The following is a 17,281-nucleotide window of genomic DNA, read 5'->3' as shown; positions in this document are numbered from 1 at the left end:
ACTTATGTAATCACCACACAGATTAAAGTATGCTGTTACTTTGCCGCTCTCACTTTAGTATTGTATCCATGTCCTTACGTGTACTGGTTGATCATGTGGCTAAAGATATTTTGTACCCTCTGAAGAGAATAAATCTTCAGTTGTCTGCAAAGATAATGGAGAGGCACAATGTCTACAATACTTAGCATTTCCTCTGGATTTTTTTCTTGAAGTAAAATTAGTTCACTTTCAAGGCCTTTTAATTATTTCTGATCATGAAAAATAATGTTATTTAAATTTTCTGCTTAATTCTAGGGAGAGTCTTATGGAGAGCCCCATTTGCTACACTGATTTGTCAAACATAAGGTTGCAAATTGGCAACTCCAGGAGAGTGGATTTTTTTTCTTTTTTTGGCATATGAAGGAAGATCGGAGTGAGGTTTAGATACAGTAGAAGGAAGAATAAGCTGGAACCAGTAAATTGATTTTAGGGTTTGGCCATGGATATCAGATTTTGGATAAAAGGAGGCTGGATGGTTATATATAAGAGAGGAGGAATTTTAATGGAAATATCAGATATTTAAAGGCTATCTTATGACACTATCATTAGTTCTTCTTTTCTATCTGGGTAAAAATAGCAAAAGGTGGACTTGATGTACTTATTATATATTTTTTGAATGCATATTTAAGTAAGTTCCACAAACAATGCACTGAAAGTTAAGACAGGCCCAACCTGGAGGTCAAACCTACCTGGCTGGCGTGCCCCGAGGTGTGTGACACTCTCAACTGTAGTTGCTGTGGTGTCACCTGTTGGGATGGGGCCCCCAAATGTGGGGTCTGCCTGATGGGGTGGGGGGGGCGGTGGCACCGGTGGTGAAAGCATTCACCTGAGGCAGAACAAAGGAGATAGAAGTTTATTGAATACACTGCAAGGAAGTATCGGGCAGGTCAGCAAAGCAGAGACTGTCGGCAACCAGGCAGTGGGTGGGGGCTGTATTTAAAGGAGGAAGGTGAGGATGTGTGGCGACTATGGCATTTTCCCTTTTTTGGTAACCGTGTCTGGTTGCAAATAGCTCATTGGTTAGTTAGGGCCTACAGATATTTTGAGGCGGGTCACCTGGTATTCAGCCAGGGGGTTGCTGCGGGCCCTTTCTACATTCTATCACTCAAGCCTGTTGCGGCCTCTACAGTTGCTTTCTCTAGTTTCCCCCACACCTGGAAGTCCTCATTCAAAACCCATCAGAAACCATTTCCTTTGCTAAAAGATTTTAAAGTACTTTTACTTCAAATAAGTGCCTTAAAAATAAACTTACCAGGGGCGCCTGGGTGGCTCAGTTGGTTAAGTGTCTGCCTTTGGCTCAGGTCATGATCTCCTGGGATCCAGCCCTCAAGTCAAGTCGGAGGGTCCCTGCTCAGCTGGGAGTCTGCTTCTCCCTCTCCCTCTGACCCTCCCCCCCACTCATGCTCTCTCTCTCTCTCCCAAATAAATAAATAAAATCCTTAATATTAAAAAAAATAATAAACTTACCAGTTGCATCCTTGGAATCCACAGAAAGCCCAGGGAGAGATGTTCAAGTGCCAAAAGGAACAGGGGCTGCTTACTCACTGGTAGATGATGTGGAAAACAAAGGCAGAAGAAAAATTATTAGATTTCCTTACTACCAGGGCGCCTGGGTGCCTCAGTCGTTAAGCATCTGCCTTTGGCTCAGGTCATGATCCCAGAGTCCTGGGACATGATCCCAGAGTCCTGGGATCAAGCCCCACATCGGGCTCCCTGCTCAGCCTGCTTCTCCCTCTCCCACTCCCCCTGCTTGTGTTCCGGCTCTCGCTATCTCTCTCTCTGTCAAATAAATAAATAAAATCTTTTTTAAAAAATGTCCTTACTATCGGGTGCCTGGGTGGCTCAATTGGTTAAGCGACTGCCTTCGGCTCCCGCATCGGGCTCCCTGTCAACAGGGAGTCTGCTTCTCCCTCTGACCCTCCCCCCTCTCATGTGCTCTCTCTCTCTCATTCTCTCTCTCAAATAAATAAAATCTTTTTTAAAAAATGTCCTTACTATCTACGGCCCATTGATCAGTCCTTGAAACAGGCAGAATGACATTCCTCTAGAAACTCAGCTGCCTGGATGTTAATACTTTGCCAAGGGCAAAAGGCAATCTAGCCCAATCCCCAGGATCCTGTAAATCTACTTTAACAAATAAAAATTCCTTTGGAAACTTCCTTTATCTCTACCCCACAAGATACATGTTGGCAATCGTTCCCCAAGCATATGATCCACCGATATACACCTGAAGGGTCTCATGACTCGGGTTTTATTATACAGTAATAAATGACCTTTTCCCAACAATAGCTAGCCCCCTCAAGTTCCTGGAAACCTTGCTTCCAAAATTTCTCAGAGACCTACACCATCCCTATTCCCCTCCCAACTTGAGAGTATATAGTCAACCACTCCTCATGACCCCCAGGGCAGCTCTTTCTGCCCACCGGTCCTGTCCCGTGCTTTAATAAAACCACCTTTTTGCACCAAAGACATCTCAAGTTCTTGGCCCTCGGCTTCGAACCCGAACGTCTTTTCTCTATCAGTAGCCAGGTAGGCTTTGGCTCCCACTGAAGACGAGAGCTCGACTCACCTTCACCAGCGCCAGGACCCTGATTTCATCTTCATGCGGTTTTCAGATGAGGAAAATCGGACGGAGTTCTTCCCTTCCCTTGGTTCTATTTCCACCTCTCCCTCTCTGTCTCTTCCAGAGCGTTCTGGGAACCTAATTCTGGGCAGGACCGAAAGGGGAGGCTGCCCTTCTCCTCCCGGTCCCTCCCGCCTGGGCGTCTTGGCAGCTCAGTCGGGCCGGGACGTTAGGGCCCGCGGGTGCGGGCTGCGGGTGCCGCGAGGGCAGCGGGTGCGGGCGCGGGGTGCGGGGGCCGCGAGGGCAGCGGGTGCGGGCTGCGGGGGCCGCGAGGGCAGCGGGTGCGGGCGCGGGGTGCGGGGGCCGCGAGGGCAGCGGGTGCGGGCTGCGGGGGCCGCGAGGGCAGCGGGTGCGGGGGCCGCGAGGGCAGCGGGTGCGGGGGTCGCGAGTTCGCCGCCCGCGTCCGCGCGCATCGCGCACCTGCGCGTCGCCCGCCCGACACACCGAATCGACGCCGCCCGGAGCTGGTCCGCAGGCCGCGCGCAGGGCTGCGGGGCTCGCACCGGCGAGAGGGGCCGCGCTGAGGGGGCCCGGCGCTGCCCCTGCCCCTCGAGGCCGGGCCCGGAAGAGGCTAGTTTGACGCGCAGAGCGCAGGGGGAGTGTCCACGGCGGCCCAGGCCCGGTCCCGAGGTTAAAGGTCCCAAAGCCTGAAGTGCTAGCGGAGCGGGGGTCGCGAGTGGAGTCCTTCTCCCCGCCTGTACCGGGAGGGTCGTTTGCCGAAAGCGGGCAGCAAGGAGAAGCGTGGCTCCAAGGCCGCGGCCGAAGAAAGAAGACACACGAGTTTCTGACCGAGCGGCTGTGTGGCGGGAGAGAGGCCGGCGTCCAAGAGGCCAGTTCGGGCCCGAGCGTGCAGAGCATCGGCGGAGGTAGGGTGGAAGCGCAGGGCGGCGGGTCGTAGGGGGAAGACCGGGGTCCAGTTCGGGGCCGCCGAACCTTCCCGAAAGCGGTCTCGGGCCGCGCCGCCTCGGTTGCTGCGTCCCCCGGAGTCCACCTGGTGATGTTGGGGACCCCGGGTCTCACGGGCACCTCTCCTCGGCAACCTCTCCCACTCTTTGCTGAGGAAAGGAGTTGATGAAAACAGGCCTAAACAAACGATTTGACTCCAAGAGCCTTTTCCAGAGTCTCCTCTTGCAGACCTCCAGAGCCAGCGACTGTCATGACCCTCCCCCACATGACCCCCATGACCAAAAGTCTTGCTTAGGGGAATGTAAAATAAGCAGGGGTGATAATGCTTCTCTTGTACGTGCTGCTCTCTACTTGGGGCTCATTCTTGTCCTTAATTTTACCAAGACCACCAAAGTCGAGGGCCTACTTCCACTTCCACAGAAAAGTCTGAGGCCCCTTCTCTGTAGCTTCCCTCATCATGTTCACGCTAATTCTTCCACACAAACCTTTCCTTTCCTTAGGCGGCTAATGCCTCCCCAGTCACCAGGGTGTCTGCTGGGCTCCAGTTTCCCTCTTTCCTGGACCTTCATTTCTTGATACTCACTCCAGAGTGAGACGCTGCTCAGTGGTCAGACCAAGACCCAGCATGGTAATCAGTGACCTGACGACGCCTAAAATTCCAGACATCTGCCCGCGGAAAGATCAAAAGTAGCAATGGCTTTGGTTTCAAGTATTCAAAATGACCCACCATACTCGCCTGTCCTTTCAAAGACAGAGAGCTCTGAAAAATCCCTTGTTTGGAGCCTGTTCTGCTTTGGAATTAACCTAAGGGGTATAGTTGCCCTTTTTCCTTTTTAGCGTTGCCTCCTGAGACCCACAACCCTGTAATAACCTGTCCTGCTAGTGCAATAGATAATCCAACAGAGAGCACTGGACACGAAAAAGTGCAAGGAAAACCCTCCTTTGACCAGCAATGGAACCCAGACCTCCCACAAGGAAGGCCAGAATTCTGCTACTGAACCACTGATGCTTGTTTCTCAACTGCTGGAGTAGGTCTAATCAGAACGAGTCTCTGGAAGGACTTTGAAAAAGCAATTCTAAAACAGCTTTACACAGCTGTTCTCTTTGGAAAACAGGTAGCACATAGAAAACACTTGCAGCAAAGACTTGCATAGGGGATTTATGTAAAGTAGCACTATAAAGTAATGGCACTCAAATCAAAATATCTGATTTGAAAGAGCCTAATTCTGGGGGGGGGGGGGGCGGGAATCTTCCCAAGTAGATAGTAGACTTCTAGAAAAATATCAGAAAATGGGGCACCTCGTTGGCTCAGTTGGTAGAATATGCAACTCAAGCTCATTGTTGTGAGTTTGAGCCTCATGTTAGGTGTAGAGATTACTAAAAATCTTTTTTTTTTTTTTTTTTTTTGACAGAGAGAGACACAGCGAGAGAGGGAACACAAGCAGGGGGAGTGGGAAAAAGAGAAGCAGGCTTCCTGCGGAGCAGAGAGCCTGATGCGGGACTCGATTCCAGGACCCCAAGATCATAACCTGAGCCAAAGGCAGACACTTAATGACTGAGCCACCCAGGCGCCCAAGATTACTAAAAATCTTAAAAAAAAAAAAAAGAAATTAGTTCAGACTCTTGTGTCCGGTCCTAAATCTAGTGTGGACCTATGGAAAGCTAATTTCCTCCCTGGCTGAAGCAAACTCTGCCCTTCCATTGCTTGGTGCCTCCCAAACCCTTTCCTCCCATTTTTTTCACCAGTTCGTTATACAGTGAAAGTTCAGGAGGCTGGCTCTTTGCGTATGCGCGGAGTTACTCAGGAAAATTGGGGTGATAATTGAGTTTCTCACCTCTGAAGCTTCTTTTGAGTGTCTAGAAAAGACCAAGGAAAAAATAGCCCAGCTTTTAAACTGTGATGTCTTGCAGAGACCTATACAGGATGGATAAAAAGTGAAAATTCCAAGATTTCTTTCCTTCATCACATCATCTTGGCCACAGAAGGCAGTCAGTGAAAAACAATTTGACATTTCCTGTAGACACTAGAATATCACTTCTTCAACCAATTTAAAAGCATCCCCCTGCCCTTTGTCTTTGTATGAGAGTCATATCTTCACTTACAGTGCCTTACAATTAGCCTGGTACAGACTTGTACTATTCTTTTTTTTTTTTTTTTTTTTTTTTTGAAGATTCTATTCATTTATTTGACAGAGAGGGAGAGGGAATACAAGCAGGGGGAGTGGGAGAGGGAGAAGCAGGCTTCCCGCTGAGCAGGGAGCCCGATGCCTGGCTCCCTGCTGGGCTCCATGCGGGGCTCCATGTGGGGCTTGATCCCAGGACCCCGGGATCATGACCTGAGCCGAAGGCAGACGCTTAACGACTGAGCCACCCAGGTGCCCCTAGACTTGTACTATTCTTAATATATAGCCCTTTTCTGTCTAACACACTGCCATAGCTGGAACTTACTTTTACACCAATTTGAGAGGATTTGAATCCATTGTAATTGGTTGTATTTAGTGTTGGTTAGAGATTGCTGACAGTTGTTTTCACTTCCACCACCTCATTGTGTGATTTCTGTTGTTAAAAAAAAATTTCTCCCTGCCCGAGTCCTGAGATCGAGTCCCACATTGGGCTCCTAAGGAGCCTGCTTCTCCCTCTGCCTGCCGCTCCCCCTGCTTGTGCTCTCTCTGTCAGATAAATAAATAAAATCTTTAAAAAAAAATAATAACATTAGTTTATAAGTCATCCCAAGGTGGCCACTACATGTATTCAAAGACATATACAAAAACTCTTTCAGGGGTGCCTGGGTGGCTCAGATGATTAAGCATCTGCCTTTGGCTCAGGTCATGATCCCGGGGTCCAGGGACCGAGCCCTGCGTCGGGCTCCCTGCTCAGCAAGAGCCTGCTTCTCCCTCTCCCTCTGCCTGCCGCTCTGCCTGCTTGTGCTCTCTCCCTGTTTCTCTATCAAATAAATAAATAAAATCTTAAAAAAAAAACAACAAAAAACTCTTTCAATGACTTTGACAAATGGGAAAGATACCCTGTGGAGCTAGAAAGAATTTCGTAAGTGACAATCACAATATATGTATATAGAGATTAAAACACAAAGCGATCCACACATACAGGAGGAGGGCGGGGCTAGGATATAGGGATGTCAAACTCGACTTCCAAGTTTAATGAAAAGCCAATATATTTCCTCAATGTGGGAAAAGAAGCAGACATAACCCTGGACTATGGCAAGAAGAAAATTCAGACACAGGATAGAAATCTTTATAAATTAATTATTCACACACTGAATACTATACTCAGAATTTTTCTTATAATATTAAACTGATGTGGAATAAAACTAGAGAACCAAAGAAGAACACCAAGACTACCAAAAAGTTTTAAATTTTTCCTGACGGAGAAGTGAAGTGACTTCATGACAGTCCTTAAGACAATGAAAGAATCTGGGAAAATATTGATTCCTTCATGTTTTCTATGCACTTACAAGAATAAGCAATGAAAAATATGCTTAAATTTTAGAAAGAGGTGTGGTATCAGCACATGGGCACACAAATACTGAGAGTGGCTGCTGGAGGTTTGGGGGGACTCCCCATCAGTGGTGACCTTCACAACAGACCGGGTGACCTTGTGTATCAGCGAGGCCTCAGCAACTGGAAGACAGGGGCTTCTAGGATTCCATGACACCCCCCACTTTCCAGTGCTGTTATTGTGACTCCGAACGGTTACCTGGCAGGCTGGGTACTCCGCCTGGCACTCTTGCCGGAGGCTGAGTTGCAGGCAGCGCCCCAGGCTCTGAGCTCTGGTATCTTCTACCTTGTTTTTGTGGTTAAGAATTCTTACAGTTGTGGAATGCTGAAAAAGTTTGGCCCCAAAGTAAGTATGAATTACATCTGCATACTTTAGACCTGTTTAAGTCCATTTTTTTCCCACCTAATGAAATTTTGAGGTATAATTTACAAACTATAAAACTCACTTATTAGGATTGTACAGTTCAATGATTTTTAGTAATTTACCAGGCAGTGCAGCCATCACCATAATCTATTCACTTGTTTCTAATTATTTATTGGGTTTCTGCTCCCCAGGTCCTGGCTCTACTTCTTCTACCACCACAAGCTTCAGCATGGCAGAATCTCTCACCACTTTCTCTGATCCGAGGACAGAAATGAGCATCCTGGAAACCAACCAGTACTTGTGCTCCCAGCTGGAAAAAAACAAACAGAACTTCCGAGACCTCACGGAGAAATTCCTCACATCCAAGGCTACTGCTTACATCCTGGCCAACCAGCTGCAGAAATACAGTAAGCCCTATGGGTTCACAGTCACCAGAGTGATAAATGATTGTCTAACTTCCCTATGAGAAACTAAACGCTCTCCAAACTTTATTCTTCTCTCTCCATCAAAATATATCTTGTCCTGACTATACTCCTGGAAAGGTAGAAGTGGGTATTTTACCCTCAATTTGCAAAAGATGGAAACACTGAGGCACAAAGGAGTAAAGTTTACAGTGAGAGGTAGGGAGGCAGAGAGGCTAAAACCCTGGTTCAGACACTGAACTATCTTTTCTCTCTCAGGAACATGTGTCAGATTCTAGAAACATATAGTATCACTTTTACTAAGTACCCTTTGCAAAGCATTGTGCTAGCTGCCCTGGGAGTGTACTAGTATTCTCTACCTGCCTTATAGGAGCTTAAAGCTGTCTGTTCCCCGCTGAACCGCAGATACCTGGAGATCAGAACATTGATAGCAGACGCAGAAGGAAGTCCTGATGCCTGGAGCAAAATTTTTTTTCCCATATGAGTTTTAAGAAGCTGTTCCTCACACTCTGGTGAGATTGAAAGTATTTCCAGGAAAATCAGAGACTCTGTAGCACCTTTTCGATCTCTCCCTGAATATGAACTTTGCAGACAGCAAGCTAGTCCAGGATCTGGGCTTTGAGACGTGGAGCCAAAATGAGAATGGAGGAGCTGGCCCTTCCCTCTCCATGCTCAGCTCTCACATTTGGAAATCCTTGGACAATCCCAAACCTGTGGGTAATGGGGGGGCCAGAGGGGAGGTGGCAGGAAGCTGTAGTGACTGAAGGAACCATGATGGAAGTGAGGACACATAAGAGACAGGAATATTAGAGGAGGATTCTTGCTGATATTGAAGTAGAGTTTGCTTTCAAATTTCTACAGTTATTTTTCAACAAATCAATGGGGGATAAAATTTGCTATCCAACTTACTAGACATGGAGAAAAAAGCTAAAAAGCCTACTTTTTCAAGAAGGAAAGGGGCTTCTGGGTGGCTCAGTTGGTTAAGTGACTGCCTTCAGCTCAGGTCATGATCCCAGGGTCCTGGGATCGAGCCCCTCATCAAGCCCCGCATCGAGCCCCACATTGAGCTCCCTGCTCCCTGGGATCAAGCCCCGCATCGGGCTCCCTGCTCCTCGGGGAGCCTGCTTCTCCCTCTCCCTCTGCCTGCCACTGCCCCTGCTTGTGCTCTCTTTCTATCAAATAAATAAATAAAATCTTAAAAATAAAGAAGGAAAAGATGAGCTTTGGGGTGTGGAAATATAAGGGTTTTTTTTTTTTTACATCACTCATTAAAATCACAATTGTAAGACAAATTTTTTGAAGCTAGAGAAGAAAAGAGATATCACCCTAGATCTTAGTATAAAGATAATACAGTGCAGTGATTAAGAGCATGTGTCCTGGGCCAGACTTCTGGGGTCAAATCCAAGTTATCCTCTTTGTACCTCAGTTTCCTCATCTGTAATGGTAATAATAATATTTACCTTTTTAGCTAGTGGTGATGATTACATGATAATAATTCTTGAAAATCTACTAGAACAATGCCATGGAAGCACTATGTATTAGTTCTCCTCTATTCTAACACAACACCTGGTAGCATTCGAACATATATCTTTCAGATTTTTTTCCCCTCCGTATACATATTACACAGTTGTATCCAAATAAACTTGGAAATTTTTGAAATATTGGGGGGATTATTGAAACTCTCAACATGGGAGAACTATCAGTCCTACAAACTTTGGAGCCTTCTCCAACGCACAGGAAATCACTACTTCATGTCCCAGGTTAATGCTTTACCTAAGAAGCTACAAGGCTTGGTAAAGTGGCCCAAGATTTGGAGTCAGACCTCAGGGGATATGAATTCTGACTTGTCTCCTTCCAGTTCAATTATCTTGAGTAAGTTACCTGCCCATGAGCTTCTCTTTCCTCATATCTAAAATGCCATGTAGTCTGGGAGATTGAGGAATGAGATGTGGAGCTCCCAGCATGGAGCCTGGTTGCCAGGGTTCCATTTGTCCTTAGGATGGACCCTGCTTCCTCCTTTGAAGGCAGCAAGCACAGCAGCATGTCCAGCATTCCCCTGAGGCAGGTGTGTCTGTTTTCTCAGAGAGTGAAGAGTACAAAGGCCTCATTGAATCCGTGCTGGAGGAAGAAGTACAGTTTGACAGGCAACTGGCAGAGAAGATGAGACCAGCTGCAAGGCTTGGGTAAGTAGGTACCTGTGTGGGAAAGTGTGAATTACTATTTGAAGTGGGGCAGCCCAGGCTGCTAGTATAAAGAGCGCATTTGTCCAAAGAGAGGGATAGAAAAGTATGTGGCAGGCACAGAACTAGGTAAAGACAACTGGCGGGGCTGTGGGAATTAGGGGGTAGTGTAGTTAGGTCTCTGGGGTTCTCCCTTAAATATCATAGGAATAAAATGGAGACAGACACCTGAGATGGAGTACTAGCAATGTGGCTTCTAGCTGTGTGACCTTGGGCAAATTTACTTAACTTTCTTTTTTTAAAAGATTTTATTTATTTATTTGACACAGAACCAGAGAGAGAGAGAGACAGAGCAAGCACAAGCAGGGGGAATGGCAGGCAGGGGAGAAGCAGGCTCTCTGCTGAGCAAGGAGCCCGATGTGGGGCTTGATCCCAGGACCCTGGGGCTCAATCCCAGGACCCTGGGATCATGACCCGAGCCGAAGGCAGCCGCTTAACCAACTGAGCCACCCAGGCGCCCCAAATTTACTTAACTTTCCTGAATCTTAGTTACCTCAACTGAGGTACAACTTCATCTGTAAAATGAAAATACTAACAGTATCATAACCCTCAGAGGGTTATGAAGATTAAATGCATGAATACAAGTTAGAACCATCTCTGACACATATGAAGATCTCAACAAATAGTTTCTGTAATTATTATACTTTTATTTATTTACTTATTTACTTATTTATTTTTTTAAAGATTTTATTTATTTATTTCACAGAAAGACACAGCGAGAGAGGGAACACAAGCAGGGGGAGTGGGAGAGGGAGAAGCAGGCTTCCTGCGGAGCAGGGAGCCTGATGCGGGGCTCGACGCGGGGCTCGATCCCAGGACCCTGGGACCATGAGCTGAGCTGAAGGCAGATGCTTAACAACTGAGCCATCCAGGCACCTCTATACTTTTATTTTTTTATAGGTGTGGTGGTTGTCATTAATGGACTAACATTTTCTACTACAAGAAATATTTTCCAAGCTTTCCAAAGTGTCTTTTCATGACAAAAATGTTTCTCCTTCTCAATCTTGATTTTTTTTTTTCTAAGTATTATACTATGTGGAGTATTAACTGGTAGGGCTATTGGGTATATAGATAATCAAGCAGCTGTTGTTTGGAAAATAGTTTATTAATAATTTAGTACTGAGGACTAGCATTGTTTATCCTCAGAGGGTTTCAAATATAGGGTAGATTGTGGCATTCAAAATGTCTTTTAACCCTTTGTTGAAATGAAATCTGAGAAGCTCAAATATGTAAAATCTAAAGCAGAGATACTTGATTGAAGGAAGCCTAGGTCTAGAGCCTCTGTTGTTCTCTAGTCTATGCCTTCACCAGCTCTGACACTTTACAGGAGCTCTATGGAATAGAGTTTGAAAGACAGTCTGTAGACTGTCACTTAGTAGGACAGCAGGGAGGAGATTCAGGCATCAGATGAGGTAGATGACTATAAATGTCTAGTCCAGCTTTAGGATTATGTGGTTCTATGTGGTATTAACTGAATACCTACTTGTGTATGTACACTCCGTTGGGTACTGTAAGTTGCATAATATGTGGCACTATCTCTAGCCTCAGAGAGCTCACATTTTAGATTGGAATCCATGCAAAATATTTGTATAATCATTAGAAAATGGTGAAAACCCACTTAGAATGATGTAATTGTTGTAACTCAGAACTTCATTTACTCTTTAGTGTCTCCTTACGGATTATGGCTTATTTTCATGTCACTGAAAAGAATGCTATGCTTCTTGACCCTTTCATTGATTTTTCTTTTCATCCTTTGAATCAACACCACGTGTACCCACCCAACACTTCTATATCTGGCTTGTGCATATGTGCACGCCACTTTCTGCATAATGCTTGATGATATGTAATCCATGCAAGTGGATGTGGGCTGAATTGAGGAACTGAAGGGGCATCTTTTCAAAGTAAAGTTAATAAAAAACAAAGAAACAAACCCAATGCTGTTCCTCATTCCCTCTGCCACAGGCAAGTCATACAACCTGTGTAAAAATTCAACTTGGGAAGTTCCTTAGGGGCATTCTACGAGATGTCTCTGCTGAAACTCCCATAACCTATGCACTGTTACATTTTACTTGTTTTTCTTACTTTAGGAAATATGATCCCCTAATTCAGGCTCAGGCACAAGAACTGACCCACTTACGACAGAGGATACAGGAAGGGAAAGGTGTCTGTTATCTTTTCATTCAGCATACAAAGAGCACGGTCAAGTCTTTTGAAGGCCTCCTCAGGAGCACTGACATTGCCCGCTACCAGGGACAGAGATTCTGTGAACAACTGGCCCAAGGAAGCCAGCTGGCAGAGAACCTTGCCAGCAAACTCACCACTGGTAAGTTGGCTTACAGGCCATGGAGACCCTTAGGTCCTCACAAAGATCCTAGCCTCACATAAGTCTCCATGCTTCCAGGACTCTAAGAGTGACTTTTTAGCCAGATGTCCTACTGTTTTGTGCCCTTCTCAGCCTATTGATAGTGATGCTATCAGGTAGAAATACCTACCGGCGCTCACCTGGGCCCAAGGTGAGCCCCCACAGACATTTCCTCTTTCTTTTAAGGATAATTGATTTGCAGTAAAATGGCCCACTGTAGTGTCAGTGCTGTGAGCTTTGAGAAATGCATATAGGGTGGTGTAAGCACCACCACAATCAAGATACAGAATAGTTCCATCACCACTAAAAGTTCCTTTGTGCCTCTATGTAGTCAACCATTGTCTCCCGCCCCAGTTTCTGGAAGCCACTGGATCTGTTTTCTGTTCCTACAGATTTTCCATGTCCAGAATGTATCAGTAGTTTGTTTCTTTTTCTACTGTTGAATACTATTCCATTATATGGATACACTACTTTTATTTATCTATTTACCCATTGAAGGACATTTGGATTATTTCCAGTTTGGGGCAATTATGAATAATAGCTATAAAGATTCACACACAGGTTTTTGTGTGAAAATACATTTTCACTTCACTTCACTTCAGTTGGGTAAATATGTAAGAGTGGGATTGCTGGGTCATGTGGTATGGGAAGAGGAAACTGCCACACTGTTTTCCAGTGCGGCTATACCATTTGAGATTCCCACTGGCGATGTGTGAAAATTTCAATTGTTCCCCAATATCAGCTTTTGATAATTTCAGGTTGTTGTTCTTTTGCTTTTTGTCTTTTCAGCAATTTTAATAAGCATGGGGGCGGGGAAGGCATTGTGGTTTAATTTACATTTCCTTAATGACTAATGATTTTAAGGATCTTTTCAAATGCCTGTTGACTCTCCTTATATCTTTGGTGAAGCCAGTGTTCAAACATTTTGTCATTTTAAAATTGAGTTGTTTGTTTTCTTATTATCAAGTCTTAAGGGTTCTTTACATTTCTGCATACGAGTCCTTTATGAGATATTAAATTTGCAAATATTTTCTCCTGGACTATGGCTTATCTTTTCATTCTCTTCACAGTGTCTTTCAGAGAGCAGAATTTCTTAATTTTAATGAAGTCCAACTTACAGATCATGCTTTTGTAGTTATATCTAAGAACTCTTTTCCTAAAACAAGATCCTTTGCCTTTCCATATAAATTTTACAATCAGCTTGCCATTATCTGTTAAAAAAAAAAAAAAAAGCAACAGCAACAAAATCCTCTTGGGATTTTGAGTGGCATTGCTTTGAATTTATGAAAAATTTGAGGAGAATTGACATTTTTAATAATACTGAGTTTTCTGGGGCACTTAAGTGGCTCAGTTGGTTGAGTATCTGACTCTTGGTTTTGTCTCAGGTCATGATCTCAGGGTCCTGGGATTGAGCCCTGTGTGGGTTCTCTCCCTCTGCCCCTCCCCTACTCTCTCTCAAATAAATAAATCTTAAAATAATATTGAGTTTCCTAATTAATGATCATAGTGCCATATTAGGTTGAGGAAGTTCCCTTTTTAATTTTTTTTGTTTTATTTATTCATATTTGAATGAACAAACAAATCTTTTGTTTTTTGTTTTATGATGGTGACTGCTGACAACAGGGAGAAAAAATTATGTCTCCTAATGCAAACATGAGGAGTCATGGTCCAACCAAGAAATGTTTCCACCTTATTTGAGGAAGTTCCTTTTTATTCCTTATTTTCTGAGAGTTTTATTTTGAATAGATGTCAAATTCTATCAAATGCTTTTTATTCATTTATTGAAATGGTTGAATATTATATCGTAAGACCCTGGGTCCTGTTAAAACCCTCCAGAAATTATTTTTTTTTTAGGATTTTATTTATTTATTTGACAGAGGGAGACATAGCAAAAGAGGGAACACAAGCAGGGGGAGTGGGAGAAGGAGAAGCAGGCTTCCCGCTGAGTGGGGAGCCCGACCTGGGGCTTGATCCCAGAACCCTGGGATCATGACCTGAGCGAAGGCAGACACTTAACGACTGAGCCACCCAGGCACCCCTGGAAATTATTTTTTAGCAGGCGATCTGATTAGGGTCAGATTCACAAGTTCTGTCTCACCTTCTATAGGCAGTGGTTCCAATATCAGGTGAGCGTTCAGTACCTTTGATATGCTGTTGTTTGGGTTGGTCCGGCAAATATGTTACTCAGGTTTAGTCTGGAGTAGATGGTGGTTTATGTGGTAATTCAGTTCTCTAATCCTTTGTCATGATCTGTTGGGCCAATTCCACACATATTCGGTTTGGGGATGAGTCCTGGTACTTTTGTCAGCTCATAGACCGTTTTCCAGCCTCTCTTCTGTCTGGTATTTCTTCTATACTTTCAAGTTCCCAAGGGTCCCTTTTCCAAGTTCCTCTGTTTAGAAAGATTGAGTTTTCTCAGAGATTTCTCTTCTCACACTGCATTGCAGTTCTGCATGACTGGGGCTACTTTGAGAGCAAGGAGGCAAGAAAATTGAGAAATAGAAAATAAAAGGGAGCACTCTTCACACTTTTTAGGCAAGAGGTCCCTTTTTCCTGGTTCTTTTGATGAGAGAGATTCTCTTTTGTGGTTCAGGTCACTGTCCAGCTGCCTTGACAATACAGTTCAGCAGCTGTGCTGGTCTCTAGGTGGGGTCAGGGGAAAAAAGGAGGGAAGATTCTCTTCACACACTCTGACATGCACAAGTGCCTTTGTCAAGTCATTTGGTTAGAAAGGTTCAGTGGGTTCTCCTGAAGTTGTTGCTCCTCAGAGACTGCAGTGGGTTCTTTATGAGAGCCTAAAAGGACACACAACCATGGTCTAGCCACCAGCTATGTGGCAAAAATGAAGGTTACAGCTGGAGAAGTCCAGAAGGCAGCTGAATGAGTATTCTGTGCACTGGACAAAAGACATTTTCAACTTTTTGCCTTGACTTGGTAGTAGATGTCATGGTGATGATCTGCCACACCAGGAAGAGACCGTCCGGTGTTGCTCAGGAAAGCTTGCCAGGCTACTTCTCTGAAGACACAACCTAAGCCCTCTCTCTCAGAGTATTCTGAACAAACATGCAGAGTATTACGCCTCCGATCATATAGGCCCTCATATTTGTAATGTGTGAAATGGGACCTGCTCAATTTCTGACTAGCTGTTTCTATTTTTTGGTTTGTAGAAAATTACAATGATAAGGATGAAGATGGACAGGAGCCCCTGGCACCCAGGTAACTGAATGCTGAAAGGGCCGGTAATGGAATGGTGAAGTCTAGAGAAGATTCTAGAAGCAAGACACCAAGAGGCCAAAGTCCCAGATCCAGGAAAAAAAACTCAGAAACTGCTGATTTTACCTATTTCTTTCATTCATTCATTCATTCATTCATCATACAATGATGTGTCTGTCCTTTTAAACAATGTTGTCTGTTCTCTGTGCAGTTCTTGTATTGGTTACCATTTCCTAGTAATTCATCAAGGTTAATTAGCTAGAGTCAGTCTGACATAAAGGCCAGAGATCCCTGGTTTCTGTAGTCTAAAAACCTGTATGGTAAAAACAAAACAAAAAAAACCCAGAGTGAGACATTGTCTCGGGAGCCACTAATTCAGTGGACCACTTCATATTTTTTAAACAAAAGTTGTCCACAGCATTTTAAGGTCTCTGTGTGTCATAAGTGTATTTGAGAGTAGTTGAGTCTACTTCCTGATCCACGTTATGTGGCCAGCACACTGAGCACCTGCTGCTCCCTTTTACCGAACTCTAGGCACAGTAACCCTAGTCAGAAGTGGATTGTTATGCTTTCTCTCTCATCCAGATGGCCTTTTTGGTTTCTGGGGTCTTTCCAGGAGCTTGAGATAGGACCAGCTGTGAAGCTGTGGTTCCAGGTTGCCTTAGTTTAATCTCCTGTCTTACCTCCCTTCCCTGCCCCCACCCCAGACTCTGCAGGGAGTTCCAGGAGGAAGAAGAGAATGAAGTCTCGGAAGACTCACTAGATGAACGGTATTTGACTCATTCCAGTCACTGTGACTCTCACCAGCCTCCCAGCAGCAGTGCTTTCCCCTCTGATGTGCAGGAAGCCAGCTCTGTTGCAGAAGTCACCAGTGAGTACTCCCATTATAAAGAGAATAAAACTCCACCAACACTGGAAAAATGGAGAATAAAGCTCCAGTAGCTTCTACATGCTTACCACCTCTGTCTAGGCTGAATGAGATCATCTCTGCAGGCAGGCCCTAAAGATTAACCTTGAAAAAGTGACTAGGCTGAACACAGCTCTGGGACCAAGTTTCAAGTACAGGTCCCTGGTGGGTCAGGTAATTTGCATTGTTCCTGGTCCACACCTCACCTCAGTCATTCTAGTCCCCACTGGCATGTGCAAGCAGATGGACTCCAGGCAAGTCAGATTGAGAGTGAAGGGATCATGGCAGACTCTCTGCTACCACTCCAGCATGTGTACACAATCTAATAGACCTCCTCTAAGATGAAGCATCTTAGCTTTCTGGGAATGTTCTTGCTAATTATAGTTCCTGAACAGTGTCCCTTAAGCTTTTCTAACTGTCTGAGAAATACTAGCAGTCTTGCCCATATTTTTGGAGGTGCATTATCATGGTTCCAGTCTCCAGTCTTCATCTCCCCTCAGATGACTTGCTTCCTTTCAAGGTTCCATCTTAGTACCAGAACATCAGGTGGTTTCCCTAAGGACAAGGCTCAGCTCTTGGCAACCCTTGGGTAAATGGCTAGGGTTCCCATCCTTTGTGTGATACCATTTTTAAAAAATGTCTGTGGGTTTAGTCTCAGTGCTTTAAGAGCCCCTAGGAGTAGAAGCCTCA

At 44.9% G+C, this 17,281-nt stretch overlaps 1 protein-coding gene across 1 annotated transcript; it reads left to right on the top strand.

Moving 5' to 3' along the window:
- Positions 1-7,676: 7,676 nt before the first annotated feature.
- On the top strand, positions 7,677-16,626 carry LOC118539656 (NBPF family member NBPF6-like protein). The gene is made up of 5 exons (XM_036098406.2): positions 7,677-7,854; positions 9,953-10,052; positions 12,197-12,432; positions 15,639-15,687; positions 16,392-16,626. Exons 1-5 carry the CDS (start codon positions 7,677-7,679, stop codon positions 16,624-16,626), a joined length of 798 nt encoding a protein of 265 aa, XP_035954299.2.
- The last annotated feature ends 655 nt before the right edge of the window (positions 16,627-17,281 follow it).

This window comes from Halichoerus grypus, chromosome 5 (assembly GCF_964656455.1).
Source record: "Halichoerus grypus chromosome 5, mHalGry1.hap1.1, whole genome shotgun sequence".
NCBI lineage: Eukaryota > Metazoa > Chordata > Mammalia > Carnivora > Phocidae > Halichoerus > Halichoerus grypus.
Note: the sequence above shows the minus strand (reverse complement) of the source record. Positions and strands in the feature narration are given on the sequence as shown.

Bases quoted from the DNA above. Each gene is read 5' to 3' on its own strand.
- LOC118539656 (XM_036098406.2), top strand. From the start codon at position 7,677: ATGGCAGAATCTCTCACCACTTTCTCTGATCCGAGGACAGAAATGAGC. The intron at 10,053-12,196 runs GTAAGTAGGTAC...TTCTTACTTTAG, and splicing joins AGACCAGCTGCAAGGCTTGG to GAAATATGATCCCCTAATTC. The intron at 12,433-15,638 runs GTAAGTTGGCTT...TTTGGTTTGTAG, and splicing joins TGCCAGCAAACTCACCACTG to AAAATTACAATGATAAGGAT.